The sequence below is a fragment of the Phacochoerus africanus genome, chromosome 8 (genome assembly GCF_016906955.1).
Source record: "Phacochoerus africanus isolate WHEZ1 chromosome 8, ROS_Pafr_v1, whole genome shotgun sequence".
In the NCBI taxonomy this organism is placed as follows: domain Eukaryota; kingdom Metazoa; phylum Chordata; class Mammalia; order Artiodactyla; family Suidae; genus Phacochoerus; species Phacochoerus africanus.
Genome location: NC_062551.1, coordinates 78,183,956 through 78,200,465, shown reverse-complemented (window position 1 = coordinate 78,200,465; position 16,510 = coordinate 78,183,956). Strand labels below are relative to the sequence as shown.

At 46.0% G+C, this 16,510-nt stretch overlaps 1 protein-coding gene across 1 annotated transcript in view; it reads right to left on the bottom strand.

Moving 5' to 3' along the window:
- Positions 1–16,510, bottom strand: part of VWA5B1 (von Willebrand factor A domain containing 5B1) — a 42,562-nt gene that overhangs the window by 10,574 nt on the left and 15,478 nt on the right. The window contains 8 exon segments of the mRNA XM_047793102.1: positions 1,366–1,680; positions 2,160–2,361; positions 6,750–6,940; positions 7,773–7,956; positions 9,794–9,979; positions 11,694–11,808; positions 12,282–12,484; positions 14,174–14,284. Of these exon segments, the coding sequence (XP_047649058.1) occupies positions 1,366–1,680; positions 2,160–2,361; positions 6,750–6,940; positions 7,773–7,956; positions 9,794–9,979; positions 11,694–11,808; positions 12,282–12,484; positions 14,174–14,284 (1,507 nt within the window).

The following is a 16,510-nucleotide window of genomic DNA, read 5'->3' as shown; positions in this document are numbered from 1 at the left end:
AAAAAAATAAAAAGCAACTCAAATCTCTGTGTTGCCTATATTTTCTATTTTCATTTTGTAGCTGTCTGACGAGAATCTTACTGCAGGATTTCACAGATCTCCTGGCTGCATGGGGACCATTGGTCTGGCCCTTGGGGACAATCTTACAGAGACAACCAGAGAGGGAGAGTGGGGGAGCACAGGGTCACAGAGCAAGTTAGGAATGGACCTGAGATGAAGACTCAGGATGGTCTGACCCTAAAGCCCAGGCGCTTCCCACTGAGCAGGTAACCAATCTTCCTGGCATGAAGAGTGGACAAATGTCCTGTAAACTGTAAGATGAAGTGCTCATGGGAAGAAAAAATAATCTGTACGAAAATACAAATAATATCAAATAAAAGCAATATCATATTACTATATAAATAAAGCACAAACTAGAACAAATACTGGAAATTTTCTCTATTTATATCTATATCTCTCTGTTCTGCAAGTGCACTCCATCAAGATCCCAGGAATCCCTTTCTTAGGAAAGCTTGCCCCAATTCCTGAACTAAATTAACCTCCCTGTCATCCCTGTTATACACTTTCTTGGATTCCTGTCTTTCTTTTTAATAGCACTTAGGACAAATGCCCTCAATTAATCTTGGGTATAATTATTTGATTAATGTCGGCCGGCGGCCAGTCTGTGCCAAGCACTCATAAGTAAGGAGGGGGACAGTGGTGGTCACAGCGCTGTAGATCCCGGAGCCTGGCCCCTCACTGGTCCTCGCTCAATAAGTGACATATTGATGGGTGACTGAGTGGACCGATTAGATCTAGGGGGTTCTGTGGGAAGACAGGTGTGGTCCCAGCGGAGCAAGACAGGTGGAATAGGGAGGCCCCCACGGTTCTGTCTTCGGAGCCCTACAGGGGGCGCTGCACAGAGAAGGCCTGGGAAGTGAGGAGGAGTGAGGGACCTGTAGCAGAGGGAAGGAAGGAGGAGAGGAGGGGACAGGTCAAAGGGTGGGCGTGGGAGGGGTGAAGGAGCCCAGGGCTGGAGGAGAGAGGCTCTTTGAGGCAGGGGATGGGGGCAGATCAAGCAGGGAGTGGAGCCCCTGGTGTGTGTGTGTGTGTGTGTGTGTGTGTGTGTGTGTGTGTGTGTTTATTGGGAGATGGGGCCACTGGGGTAAAGGAAGGCACCTGGAGGCCACGATGGGGAGGGAGGCTGGAGCGCCTTGGGGCTTTAGGGTCAGACCATCCTGAGTCCTGATCTCAGGTCCTGGGGAGGGAAAGGCAGCGGGGAGAAGGAAGGGGTTGTAGCCAGGGGAGAAGGGCGGTCCCTGGGGGAAGGAAGCGGGAGGGGCATGGGGCGGGGCTACGAGGAGGAGGCGGGGCCGCGGCACTCACCTTGCTCGATGTCGCCCTCGCGCTCCGCCAGCTGTTCGAAGTCGCGGATGATAGCGCGGGCCGCCAGGTGGTGGAAGGTCTCGCTCCACAGGTCGGCCTCTCGAGCGCCACCCTTCTCGGGGCCGGGAGGCCCCAGCTCAAAGCTCACCTCCCACTGCAAACGTTGGCTGTCGCGCAGGCCCTTGACCACAGCCTTGCCCCTCACAGGGCCTGGGGTGGCAGGCCTGCTGGGACTGGCCTGCTCTTCAGACTCGGCCAGGGGCTCCCAGTCCGAGGATGTCTCCGTCTCGAAGGAGGAGAGGTGATGGGACGGCTCTGCAGGGGCCGGAAGGACAGGCGGGCTGTGGTCTGGGCTGAAGGACAGCGGTCCCATCCGCAGGGGACATCATCCCTCCCCAGGACGCAGACACGCCTAAGCAAGGACAGTCCCCCACGCTCCGCCCCCAGGGAACACAAAACTCTTTTCTTAGGAGAGCAGGATTGGCCTGGGCTTGTCCCCTAGAGTAGGGTGGACCCACCTCTCAGGAACCCAGTATCTAAGGGGCCAGATTGGGGGGGGGGGCGCTCACACACGCAGGGAGGACAGAGCCTCACAGGCAGCCCATAAGACAGGTTGATTGGGAAAGAGGGGTTGGTGAGGTCCTCTGGGATGGCTCCTCTGCCACAGCAGGTGCCCCCCATCCAGACACAAAAGCAGGTGCAGGCATCTGCCCTCCGCCTGTCATCTGAAGCTAGGCTACAACCTAGGATTCCTCCCTGTCCCCAGTCAGGTCTTGGACCCTGAGGGCACTTACCCGGGTCCCCAGGGCTGCGGCTGTCTGAGGCAGGCTTGAGGCTGGACCCCAGATCCAGCTCTTTCAGGGGGCTCCAGATCTGGGTCTCTTGGCCAGAGGCTAGGAAAGGCTGGCAGCCTTGGGGCAGCAGAGAGGGCCTGCGGGCCCCTGGACCCCGGAGTTTGGGGCCCTGGCTCAGGTCCGCCCCACTGTTCAGCAAGGGCTAAGAAAGCAAGAGAAAGGGGAGGAGGCTGAGCTACTGGTGGCTGCCCCCCTTCCCTCCGCCCCCAGCCTTGGCTCTTTCCCCGGGTACCCCAGCGCCTCCCGGAGAATTGCCCGGGCAGTACCCACGGACACGTGACCCACCCACGCTCCACTACCCGTGAGAAACATCAACACAGATAATCCCAAACCATGGATAAAGTCCAAACCTCAGAAAACCATGGAAAATCACATACCATGGATAATATTCTAAACCCACTTTTTTTTTTTTGGCTATAAAGATTAAAACTTTGTGTGTATGTTTGGTTATAATGATCAACTTTTCCCCTTATGTCTTCTCATATGTCATGCTTAAAAATTCTTTCCCAGTAAAAACAAATTTGTTCTAGATTTTTTGCGATTTTATTTTTGTTTAAATCTTTGATTCACAAAAAATTTATTTTGGTGTAAGAAAAGAAAAAACAGACTTTTCCTGATTTTCTGAAGAGTACAAATGTCAACACCAGTTACTGAATACAGTTCATTCATGGAGTCCCTATGTTTATCAATTCTTCACCTCTATCCAACAAAGCTGTCACGTACATTTGGTTTTATTTCTGGACTTTCTGTTCTGTTTTGTGGATTTAATCTGTCTCACGCTAGTGCAAAGCACTTCAAAAGGCAAGGAATAAACTGGGAAATATATCTGCATGACAAAGATCATTTTCAAGAAAATGCTCTAATAAATCACTGGGGCAGAGGAGCAGGGAGATAAACTCAGTAGAATAATGGGTTAAGAGCATCTGCAGGCAGTTCATAGAAAAAATATTCTGTAAGCCTATAAAAAAATGCTTAGTCTCACGAGCACTGGTCTGAATTGAAATAAGATTCAGATGATTTTTTCCATCTTCCAGATTGGCAAATATTTCAACGTTTGATGACACCCATAGTTGTCATTGAGGAGACAGAGTTTCTCATAGACAGTTGATGGGACTCTGAGCTGATGCACACTGTGGGAGAACAATTTAGCAATGTGCTATCAACATTAAATATGAATAAGTTCCTGGGAGTTCCCGTCGTGGCTCAGTGGTTTAACGAATCCGACTAGGAACCATGAGGTTGTGGGTTCGATCCCTGGCCTTGCTCAGTGGGTTAAGGATCTGGCGTTGTCATGAGCTGTGGTGTAGGTCGCAGATGCGGCTCGGATCCCGCATTGCTGTGGCTCTGGTGTAGGCCGGCGGCTACAGCTCTGATTAGACCCCTAGCCTGGGAACCTCCATATGCTGCAGGAGCAGCTCAAGAAAAGGCAAAAAGACCCCCCCCCAAAAAAAATGAACAAGTTCCTTTGACCCAGTGATTCTCCTTTTAGGAATATAATTCTGTGGTAATACACAAGGAGGCAAATATCCCTGTGCATGTATTGTATATGTATCGTAATACTGTTTGTGAAAGTGAAAATCTGGAAATTGTGTCCATCAGTAGGGGCTGGTAAATATGTTGTGGTACATCCATGCAATGGAACCTACAAAGACCAAGTACCTCATTTCTTATTAGTTGATGCCTCTAAGAATCCTCCACCTACATCTGTTGATGGTTGTTAGCTCAGTCATCTAACAGTCATCTATCCTGATATGGGAAGATGTCCAAGATAGAATTTATTTTAAAAAAGTCAATTGCAACTGCTCTGTATTTTGATTGTGATGTTACATGACTACATGCGTTGGTCAAAACTCAGAGCTGTTCACCAAAAAGAGTAGTTTTATTGCATATAAAGAGTGAATTTAAAAGACCTTTAACAGAGTTCCTGTTGTGGCTCAGTAGGTTAAGAACCTGACAGAGTGTGTCTGTGAGGATGCGCTTTAATCCCTGGCCTCACCCAGTGGGTTAAGGATTCAGTGTTGCCACAAGCTGTGGCATAGTTCACAGATGTGACTCAGATCTGGTGTTGCTAAGGCTGCGGCATAGACTAGCAGCTGAGGCTCTGATTTGACCCTTAGCCCAGGAACTTTTATATGGCATGGGTGTGGCTGTAAAGAGGGATGGCAAAAATAAAAAGACATTTAAGGAGTGCCCTTGTGGCACAGCAGGTTAAGGATCCGGTGTTATCACTGCAGCAGCTCGAGTTGCTGCCATGGTGTGGGTTCATCCCTGGCCGAGGAACTTCCACATGCCAAGGGTACATTAAAAAAAAAAAAAAAAAGAAGACATCTAAAAAGTAAATTGAGGAGTTCCCTGGTGGCCTAGTGGTTAAGGATTTGGCATTGTCACTGCTGTGGCTGTGGTTTGATTCCTGGCCTGGGAACTTCTGCATACTATGAGCATGGCCCCCCAAAAAGTAAATTGGGGAACAGTTTGTAAATGTGATTATTCAAAATATGCGTGTGTTGCCTAAGTGTGTTTTTGAGTGTCTGCTGGATTTTCTGGAAGGAAACCAAGTGGGTTGGGGCCCAGAGGAAGGGGACTTTTATTGTTATTTTATATTCAGCTGAACTGTTTAAGAGTTTTTATTGAGAATCCCGAATATATTTTACTTTTGTAATTAAAGAATATCAAATTAGTTAAAAATAAATTTTGTGCCTGGAAGGAGGAGGGAATGGGTGAGCAAAGGCACTTATAAGGTGTAACAGAGAAAAAAATGCCTCTTAGTTTTCAGACTAAGAGTTAACCATGAGGTCTTTTTCATCTGTCAAGGGCTTACTGGGAAGAGGACCATGCCTCCCTATCTGATGGGGGCTCCTTGGAACCCCCTGGAGACCGTCTCCTTCCTATTTCCTCTGGGCCTGAGGTTCTGAGGATGGTACAAGGGTATGAGACACAAAAGGAATTGGTCCCTCTTAGGATGGCCTTATTGGGAACAGGTGTCCATCCAAGGCTGCTGGGTCCCAGGGCATCCCTAACCCCTTTACCCCTTTAAATGGATTCCCCCCACTCTTGCCCCATCATCACCACCACACTGAGAAACAGATGCTGCTGCTACAGTTTCCATAGCAACAGATGAGTCTAAGATTCAGCCCCCTTCACCCAGCCATAGGCTGCAAGGAGTGTATACCTGTGTATGGGTGTGCATATGTGAGCATTCATACAAGTGTGTTGGGAAGAATCAGATTGTGGAAGAAGCTGAGCAAGGGATGGGGAGAGATGACCAAAGATGGGCCAGAAATAAGCAGGAGAGAGGAGAAGCCAAGCTGCCTAGAGTTCTCACCAAGTAGAGTTGCATTTAAAGGACACCTATTGTATACCAGGTGCTTCACCAAGTACCTCATTTCTTATTAGTTGATGCCTCTAAGAATCCTCCACCTACATCTGTTGATGGTTGTTAGCTCAGTCATCTAACAAGCTATTCATAGACGAAGAAACTGGGTCTCAGAGAGGCTAAGAAATATGCTAGGGGAGCAGAGTCTGCTTGACTCCAAGGTCAGTGCCTTCCAACTGCATTGAGTGGCTAAGCACAGAGAAGAGCCTTTGGTGACAACGTGGCAATGTCTCCATTGTTGGGAAGCATAGGGGGCTTATGTGTATGTGGAGGTTGGGGGGGTGGGGGGTTATGGATGGGAGAGGCAGAGTGAAAGCCTGTTTTTACGGAACTGTAGACTCACAATAACAAAGCCCATTCTTAAGAAAATGGGATATAGCAAACAGATAATAGCAAACACCCATTTGATTGAGAACAGTATTTCTCGACCTGGTGATTTTGCCCCCGTCCCATGGGGACATTTGGCAGTGTTTGCAGACATTTTTGGTTGTCTTGATTGGGGATGGTAGTATTACTGGCAGTCCAGTAGATAGAGGCCAGGGATGTTGCTCAACATTCTATAAGGCACAGGACAGCCCCCCACAGCAAAGAATGACCATGTCAAAAGTGTAGGGGCTGTGAAACTGGTCCAAGTCGACATTGGATGGCTGACTCTGCTGTAGCCCTAACTTGAAGATGATCTCTGTCCTGGGTAAAACTCTTAGGATTTTCAGAAGGTGCTGAAGGTGGTAGAGAGGAGAAAGCAAGGGCTTTTGCAGGCAGGAGGTCCTAGGTTGCAATCTCCTGAGTGGCTCCTAGGTAAGTTACTTTAACTCTCTGATCCTCAATTTCCACATGTGTGCAGAGTGGGGGTTGTGAGCCCCCACATTTCCACCTTTGCAAGGGGTGCTGTAAAATCAAATGAGAGTGTAGATGGCAGTGCATCTTGCCAAATGGGGAGTTCTATGAGCAGAGACTGGGTGATGTCACTGACCAATGGGTATCATTATTAGGAAGATGTCATTGGATGTCAGGCAGATGAAGATCCAGAAAAAGGAGAAAGACTGAATTCACTTCAGTGTAAGTTTTGGTCAAGCCCCATCCTTGTGGTTGAAGCAGGAGACATAGCTCTCCTCCAGCCATGCTCCTCCCAACTCGAATGTGCCCTGCTTGGGTACCTGCAAATCAATTTGCCACCGCGGAGCATCCAGGCTGGTCTGGTTGGTGAGGTCGTGGAGCTTGGCTTTCCGCAGTGGGTATCTCCTGGCAGCGGTTGTGGGGTCACTGGCCGTGGGGGCCCTTGGGGAGGGCTTGTGGTTGGTGATCTGGTTGGTGCTGTACGCCCGCCGTCGCTGGGAGAGGACTAGACCTGAGCAGGAGTGGTGACAGGGAAGCCATCAGAGTGGAGGACAGTGGGGAAAGAGAGGGGCTAGCATACCCCTTTCCTGCTTGGGAACTTGAGTTTTCCACTGCTTGCCTACTGAAATATGTGCTTCACTTCTCCTGGAATTCAAAGCCTTGCCTAATCAAGCCCTAACCTATCTACCTAGCTACTCTCATTTCTACTCATTTTTCAAGGTGCTCCAAACATACCAGATGATTAACCAGTTGTGTATGTGTTTTCCAGGTGTTATACCTACATGTCTTTGCTCAAGTAGTTTCTGCTGCCTGGAATCTCCTCTCAATGCCCTCATTATATCTTTGTTAATATCCTCTACTAGATGTGCCCTTTCCTGAGATCCCCATGGTTTGTTAACCTTTCCTGTGGTCCATGTCACTCTACTTTCTGGCAGAGTTAAGGTCAACTGTATCTCCCTCACTAGATGGAAAGCTTCTGAAGGATAGGTGTCATGTTTCAATTATCTTTGCTTCTCACACTGCGCTCAGTACCTACTCTTAGTAGGTGATCAGTAAATACCCTCTGAATGGAAACTGACACCATAAAGAAGTTTTGGAGGAAGACAGATCTAGACTTGTTATCTGTACTCTCTTTCAAGTTTCATGAGCTTAGCCAAGTTGCTAGAATTCTCCAAGTCTTAATTTCCTCATCTGTACCAATGATAAAATAGTGCCCACCTCCACAGCTGCTAACCATTCAATGAGATTGAATAAAGTGCTTAGGACATAGTAAGTGCTTAGTAAAATGTAGCAATCATGGCCTCCTTGGAAAAGGAAGTGAAAAGAAATGGCAGCAGACTAACCAGGATTGATGGTGGGGTCTCTACTGGATGGCTGGGTGTCTTTGGCTTGCCTCAGGCTGAAGGGTGCCCCCAAGCTCTTGGCACAATCTCCACTGTCTGGGCTGGGCCCCTCATCTTGTGAGTGGTAGAAGACAGAGCTGCCAGATTCCTGAGAGTGTAGCATGCTGTATCGTCTTCTCTTGTCCTGGAGGGAGAGAGATAAAAGAGGGCTTGGACTTGGGCTACTTGTAGGAAGGATGTCCAAAGGGCAGCAAGATGCATGAGAGGAGATGGTAGAGGTTCCACACTTGAAGAACTGGAATAATAGGAAAGTTTTTTTGCTTGCTTGGGGAATTTAGGGAGACTTCTGTTTAAAGGATGGTGAATGGAAGTGATTTTTCTGTATCATTACGTTGTTTATATTGTGAATTATATATTAAACTTAAAAAATGTAATTCTAAATGCTACTGCTGTCTCCAAATAGATAAGCAAAATTAGAAACATGAATCATCTGTCCCTTTCATTCCATTCTCCATGATATAAACATATATAAAAATATAAGGGCTTTTGGGGGTCATCTTACAAAAACTGAACCATACTACTGACATTTATCAGTAGCTGGAATTTTGCACTTAAAACATTTTGGAAATATTTCATATCAACTCATTTAAACATACAATATGCTACCACACTTTATTGTTAAGCATTCTCTTCATGGCTGCTTAGCTTTTGCCACCATAAAAATGCTATGCTCAATCCTTGGACATAAATCTATTACATTACTTTTATTTTTGGTGTTTGATTCTTAGAAGATTCTTCTGGGTTGAAAAGTTATATAGTTCTAATTTCATTATTATTTCTAGATTGCCTCCCAGAAGGGCAAGTCATGTTTTCACCCTTTACCCAACAACTCTACTAGTAGCAGGAGAAAGCATTGCCAGTTTCATGGGTAAGAGAATGGATTTGATAGTCCCTGCTAGTAGTACGTCTGTGGATGATCTGCTAGCTCCCAGACCTCCAAGAAAGGCCTAAACTATGCACAGTCCTGACCAGCATTGGCTGAGCATTTTCCCTCTGCAGCTGAACATTCTACTCTCCAAAACACATTTACCACTACTGACCATGGTTCTTAGCGATGCCTTAAAAATTCCAAAATCTGGACATTTCAAATGAAATGTTAATTTATCTTGAAAGCTTGAAGAAACATTCCTGTGTGGTAAGTTTGTTAGAGCTGAGGAGGGGCCGACCATTTAGACAGGATATGTGCTGTCCAGTTTACTATATTTCTCACCTCTCCTCTCTATGAACTCAGTGGCAATGGCTATCCCTCATGTTTGCCCTTTTAATTTTTATAAGCTATTTCATCCCTCTAGGCAAAGAGTTTGTGATTCTTGCTCAAAAACAAAACAAAACAAAACAAAACAAAACAAAACAAAACAAAACCAAGATGACATATTCTTCAAAGGAGAGTGAAGAGACTAAAGAGGAAGATAGATGAGAAAACAGCTTCTTGGGTAATCTTCTACATTTTAGCATGAATTCTACCTCCCTTTGAGAAGTTGCTTGCTTTCATCCCACTTCTGCCACCACATACAAGGGATTTACACATATTAAAAAATAAAGCACAAATTCATCTAAGGAAACATGACCTGGCTAGAGTGTTTGGGGAAAGAAACCTGAATAAAGTTGTTCTGAACTGAATTGTTCATCAAAATCACTTGGGGAGATTATGTAAAATGCAGGTTCCTAGGCCTTATGCTTAGAGATTTTTCCGTTCAGTAAACCTAGGGATTTGCATTTTAAACATGCTTACCAAGTTCTTCTGTTGCAGAGGATCTTGAGAACCACATATTGAGAAGGTAGCATTTACCCAAGCAGTGTCACCATGACCAAATGGCCATGGCCTGACAACTATACCCTACAACATAAACACCGATCCAATTGGTTCCTAGACGCCATGAATAAATAGTCTTTCCAGCCAAGTGTGGCTTTGTGGGCAGAGTTCTGTCCCCACTGATGCATGGAATTTCTAAAATACTTACAGTTCTGGGATTGGAGATGTATAAGGAAGCATCACAGACAATGCCATACCCCACCAACCGTTCTCCAGGGAAGAGGGAGCTGGAGCTGACAGGTGAGATCAGGACCTCAGTGGTCTCAGGGAAGACCCACTCCACAGTCACATCACTCAGGACTGGAGCCATGGCCTTCTTCAGGGATTTGACCATCTGTTGGGCAGGGTAAGAACACAAGTTGGGGGGATGTGTGACCAGGGATATGTACAGAGGAAGAGCATGAAGACCATGTGGGTGCGAGCATGAAGGAATGTAGCAAGAGAGAAGTGACAACAGGCCTTGAGATGGCTTGTTCAGGAGTGAATATGCCTCTGAGCTTCTTAGACTCCTGGAATGTCAGAGTTGGAGTAGATCTTCACTGTTTCTAAGTGTAGTATGTATGTATGTATGAATGTATCTATTTATTTTATCTATCTATCTATCTATCTATCTATCTATCTATCTATCTATCTATCTAATTTTTTTTTTTGGCCACATCATGGATGTGGTAATTCCCTGGCTAGGGATCAAACCCATGCCACAGCCGTGACCCAAGCCACAGCAGTGACAATGCCAGATCCTTAACCACTAGGCCACCAGTGACCTCCCAAACATAGCATTTTATAAATGAGAAAAATCTAAGACTCAGAGTAGAGCTGAGATGAGCCCGGGGCACACAGAAAGTTTGTGTTAAAACATGGACTGAGCAGTGACCATAAGCAAATCAACTGGTCTTCCTGGACCACAGCTTCCCCTTCTGTTAAAGGGAGCTAGTAATCTCAACTCTCAGTGTAGTTAGGAGGATTATCTGGGATACTGCAATTAAAGTATCTACCCCATGATAGGTGTTCAATAAATGACAGCTAGTTTAACATTTAGACAGTGGTTGAACATCATCTAGGATGGTTTCCTCTAACATACTGCAAAGCTGGAGAAAAATGATTTGGAAATTGTGGCAGCCATAGAGGTGTCCCTTTGAAAAATCTCAATCCCCTTTGTCTCAATCTCCCTTTAAGAAAGACTGTGCTCTTTGGCTGCAAAGAATGCAGTTAGATGATAATCTCTATGTACAATGCTTCAACTTTCAAATAAAACAAAACAAAACAAAACAAAAAAACACCTCTCTCTGGAAGCTCCCAGACGACAAATGAGCATGGCAGGGATATTAGTGCCCGGACTTTCCACCCAACATATACCACCTAATGGGCAATTCTTGCTTCAGGGATTTCTGTTGGGTTTGTTGAGACCTTGCCAGAACTGCACTTCAGTGAGGTTCTCCCTGCCCAATTCTGCTGCTCTCCTCTTTCACAAGAGTTGCATTTGCACACGGACTAAAGAGTTTTCCTTCCTCTTTCTTCCTCTTTTCCCTTTCACAGATTTTGTCCCTCAATAAACCTCTTGCATTCTTAACTTCAGCTCTGTCCCTTGTCTCCAGAGGATCTGGACCGACACAAGGATTTTCTAAGGGTTGGATTATTTGTGCCAATTATGCAGGAAATGGAGAGAAGATTCTAATTACCTTGATTTCTGGGCCCTTTTGATTCTTCTGAGGTGTCATTTGTCATAATCAGGAAGATGGCCAGAGATGAGCCCAAACACAACTCATAGCCACAGAGGCAGTGACTACTTCAGGAGTCCCAATCCTGCCCAGCCCGTGGGTGAAGCATATGATCCAGGGGCTGGAGACCAGGGCATCTGGTGTCCTGTCCCAGCTCAAGAAATCACCCACCATGTGGCCTCCACCTTTGATTCTCACTGGGATGCAGTGTGGCCTAGTGGAGGGCTCAGGCTTGGGGTGAAATCCCAGCTCCCCTCACCAAGTTGCTGTATGACCAATCTGTGCTCCTGAGGTTTCAGCACCATAAAAGACTGAAGCCATTCTGCCTACCTTGGGTTGCAGCCGCTCCCCCTCCACCAGGAACTCAGCACTGCCCTTGGACACGGTTGCCAGCCCTTTCACCAGTCTGTGGCAGACGTTGGGGCCAATTCCAAAGCTATAGCACCTGGAGGAAGGGGAGGAGAGAGGCTGCTACTTCCTAGCCTCTCTGCCATTTTTGTCCCCTGATGGGGAAAGGGGCAGATTGTGATCCAGCAGAGCTATCCCAGAGCTGGCTGAAGCTTCAAGCAGAGGGTGAGAGAGAAGGAAGAGGGCCATCAATGGGCACTCACATACACATGTGGACAGCCCATAAAGTCCCACCCCAGCACAGAGTCAAAGCAGCAGGAAGGACTTCCTCTGCCTAGGTTGCTCTTTGGGACCTGAATGTGGAGGTATGGCCAACTCATCCCTCCTGAACCGCTGTGGGAAAGGTAAACTTTGAAATCAGTCACACCACCCTGGAAACAAACGCTGTAGGAATTGTGGGTCTTCTCCTCTCTTTCTGGCATTTTCTACATTGCCTCTGTTCTGGCACACCCTGCCCTGGGCAGCCCAGAATAACCTAACCGAGCCCTAAGACCTGCTGTTGATGCCCACCTGGTGGAGAAGGCGTGGTTTCGCACCAGCTCCAGCACTTTCCCGGTGTTGTGGACGGCACCATCTGTGATCAGGAAGAGAAGCCTGGGGTGGCCTTGGAGCACTGGCTGCCGGATGATCCACTTGAGTGGGGAGAGGATGTTGGTGCCACCCATGTCAGCTCGCATCTTCTGGATGTTATCACAGGCCATGGCCAAGCTCTCCTGCAGAGAAGGGCCATGGGCAGGGAGATGGTCCCCAGGGTCATTATATGGCGTGGAAGCTCTAAGCCCCTTGGAGGATGAGTCCTTTGGTTCCCTCAATCTTAGTTTGGCCTCACTGGGGTTGAATCATGTTCCTAATTTCACATCTGCCCCATGCACAGGAGGAATAGGTGGCCATTTTTTGGTGCAATTCTGCCCAATAATTCCACCAAATGATGCCCCCAAATGCTACCATTCATGGTAGGTTAACTTACTGCTGGCCTTTCTTTGTTCCTCTTTAAAAATCAAACACCCCTGGAAAATGCAGCCCATCCAGCCCTAATTGCTCAGCACGAAAGTGAGGCAGGAGGTGTGGTGGTAAGAACATTAGACTAGAAATCTTAAGACTTGAGTCCTAGCCTGATTGTGACACTAAATCACTATGATAGTTTGAGGAAAACATCCCCAATCTGGGCTTCAGATTTCCCCCCTCTTGGACCATCACTGTGAAACCCAATTGGCTAAAGATTCCTGGCACTGGATGGATGTCACGGTAGCAAGGACAGATGTTCCCTGGACATCAGATGTTCTGCCCATGAAGATTCTTTTCTAACGCCCACACTTAGAGTAATGGCATATATCAAAAGTCTTACAATGTAGAGGTATTTTTTGAATGAGTAAGAGTAGAATTTATCCAGAGGGAATCATTAGGGGGATATATGCAAAATCTTTGCTGTGAAGATGACTAAATAGAAAAAAAATAGTGACAATCTAAATGTGCAGCTGCTAAGGGTTTAGTTGAATAAGTTGCTGTCTATCTGTGTAGTGAAATACTAGGCAGCTATTAAAATTACACTGCAGATTAATACTTACTGGCATGGACATATGCTCATGATAGGCTGTTTTGTTAGAAAAATAGGTTACAGAGAGTATGGAAGGTCTAATCCTATCTTTATTGAAAATGTGTGTAAATGCTTAGAACAAGGAGGCATTTATACTAAGCTCTCAACAGTAGTTTTTCTTATTTTTTTTTTCTGACTGATGTGATCACGGGAAATTTTCAAATTTTTCATTTTGATTATCTAGATTTAAAAATCATGGGAAAATCAATATATAGTATTTCTGTATTAAAAAAACCCATAAATAAATTTTCTAATTGAGAAGTGGCTCCTGTATTCTTCCTCCCTCCCTTCCTTCTTGTTCCGAAACCTGAGTATGATGTTCCAAGTTTAAATATGCTCCTGGGGCCACAGTCCTCTTGTTCCAAATTGTACCTTGAGCTGTGTGAGTGTCCTTCTTAGCTCACTTGCCCACCTATTCACTCTTCTACCCCTTACTATCCACTCCTTTCCCTCAACCTTGTATGAGTCTATCATTCCACTGAGACAGAGGCTTCAGCGAGTGGGAGACCTAAGCTATATCCTCTCCCTACCCCTTCCCTGTACCTCCTCCCTGTGTCTACCCATAGCTTAACCCACATGTTCTTTATTCTAAGGAAGAGGGAGATCAGAAGACTGCTTCATGGAGATAGCCTCCCTTTGGTTCCCTGCTCCTGGCATCATGTAAGTTCTATACAGGTGTCCAGGTTCTCTACAGGTGCATCGGCTCTTTGAGGGCAGACCTTGGGGTTACCTCCTCTTTCCTTTTCTTTCCTTGCCTCTGCTCCTCACCACCCAACCCCTCCTGGTCCCAGCCATGCCCCCTTCTTACCTCACTGTAGGTCTGACTGGAAGGGAAGAGGGTCTTAAATGTGGATCCAAACCAAATGACATTGAAGAGGCAGGCTGGCATGAGGCTCTTAAGAGCCACCAGCATGGCATCCTGACAGGTAAGAAGAGACGTTTGAGGAATAAGGAAGGAGTTATTACTTAGGTACCACACCGTAGTGTTCTTATAACAGCCCAGAAGCAGGCTCCAACTGGACCTTTCACCCCCTGTCTGCACCCAACATCACTTTCTCCCCCAGATCAAGAAATTCACTGGTGCTGACCAGAGGCGGCACCAAAGCCCTCGTCATAAAACTCGTCATCCGTGTAGCAAGTCTGAGTTCTCCAAGCCATTCTATTATAGTTTGCCAGTTTCCATTTCACCTCCTGCTGACCCTGAGAGGTAAGGAGAGCAGGCAGCACCCAGTCCCTTCCACCCAAACAAAACTGATATCTAAGGGAGATATGTGGCTGGCTCTAGGTCACACGGGTGAAGGAGCAGGCTTCTGGCTTGTATCCAGGGCCTTTTGCATCAGAATCATCCCCCCTGTCATGAACTAGGGACGTATCTCTTAGGAACAGTCTCTTTAGCTCATGTTTGTTGAATATCTTGGATATGCTTTATGTACATTACCTAACATAATCTTCACAATAACCCTTGGAGGAAAGTACAGTATTATCCCCATTTTATTCAAGAAAAAAACCGAAACACAGAGAGGTGGAGTGATGTGTTTGTGAGCATCCAGATAGTAAGTAGTGGAGCCATGACTCAGATATGTGGCACTTTTGCCTCCAAAGTCTGAATTTTAGAGCCTTAACCTATTTAACTTTCCAAAGTCAGGAGACCTTGATAAAGGTACATTCTAAAAAATAATGACAGGGGGAAAGTGGAGGAGCTGACAAGAGGGAAAATATGATACTGATGCTGATACAATGCAATGATAAATACCAAGCAATTATTATGTACCAAACATTGTGCTGAGAACTTTATATTAATTAATCCCTATAACATGTATAATAGCATAGTGGTTAAGAAGACAGGCTTGAAAGTTAAACATATCTGGGTCTCAGTCTCACCTTTAGTATTGCAAACTTGACCTTGGACTAGCTAGTGATGTCACTCTTCTGAGCCTTAGCCTGGCATATAGTAAACATTCAGTAAATGCTTATAATTACCAGCCCCCTGAGATACACATTAATATCCATACTTCTATTTTGCAGATAAGGAAACTGAGGCTCAGAGGGTTAAGGAATTGTACTGGATTATAAAAACTAAGAATAGGACTGAGGCTTTCAAAACATCGCTCCAAGATCTTTATTCATGTCGGCTCTGCCTTGGCACAGAGCTCAGGATTGAGGGGCTTTCTCTCATCCCCAGAGAATTTATTGATGGCACCCCAGGGATCTCAGCATAGCTTCAGGGAAACAAACTGTTATACTCCAAAATCTGCAAGGAAGCAGCTGCAAGTATATCCTGGCAACTTTCACACCATATGGCCTTCTAAGCTCCACAGACCTGCTGCCCCTCTTCCATCCCCCTCAGTAAACATTAACAATAATGTTCTGTCCATATCCTTTTGTTGCTTCTGTCAATATATGTATTTTTTCTTCAAAAGAAGTCAATATCTGTTTATTTTTTCATTAGCCACTAATGTGTATTGCTGCTAGCAGGAAACTCTGCTGATCCATACAGATTGTCTCTGCTCACACCTATTAGAATTTTTAAAGCCATGTTTTTGGCAGCCAGTGGCAGCTGAAGAATGAGACCAGCTGCAGGAAATTAAATTGGCTGAACTTTCTCCTTTGGCATGGATGTTTGGATTTCTATTCTCTCCTGCCTCCCTAAGCCTAGTTTTTCCTAAAACTTCAACCTAATGCATCACCTAAGGACTCAAGCAACCCCTCCCTCCATGGCCTCATTGTCATTGGAGAAAGGGGTGCGCGGTCTGAGTAGTTTCTGTGACTTTCTCTAAAAGGGGCATGTTTAGCACAATGGAGTGTGCCGTGCAAAGGCATTTGTGAAGATGACCTTGAGATCAGCCTGCTAACCTGGAAAAGAATGCAGTAAGACTAAGGGGGAAGGGACTGAGATGTGAGCCACAGAAAGTTATTGTAGAGGTTGGAAAGGTCTTTGGTTCAGGAACTGGATTTCCATTCATAAACCAACTCCAATTCATGGGCAGTAACCACCTGAAGCACCAATCTGAGAAGGATATAGAGATTGAATCCAGGATCAGGGTGGAAAAAAAATGTTACGGTCAGTTATTGATGTCTGTCTGGGCTTGGAAGAGGGGAACAGAAGGATGTGTGACATATGTTTGCTCTCCCTGAATTAATCCCT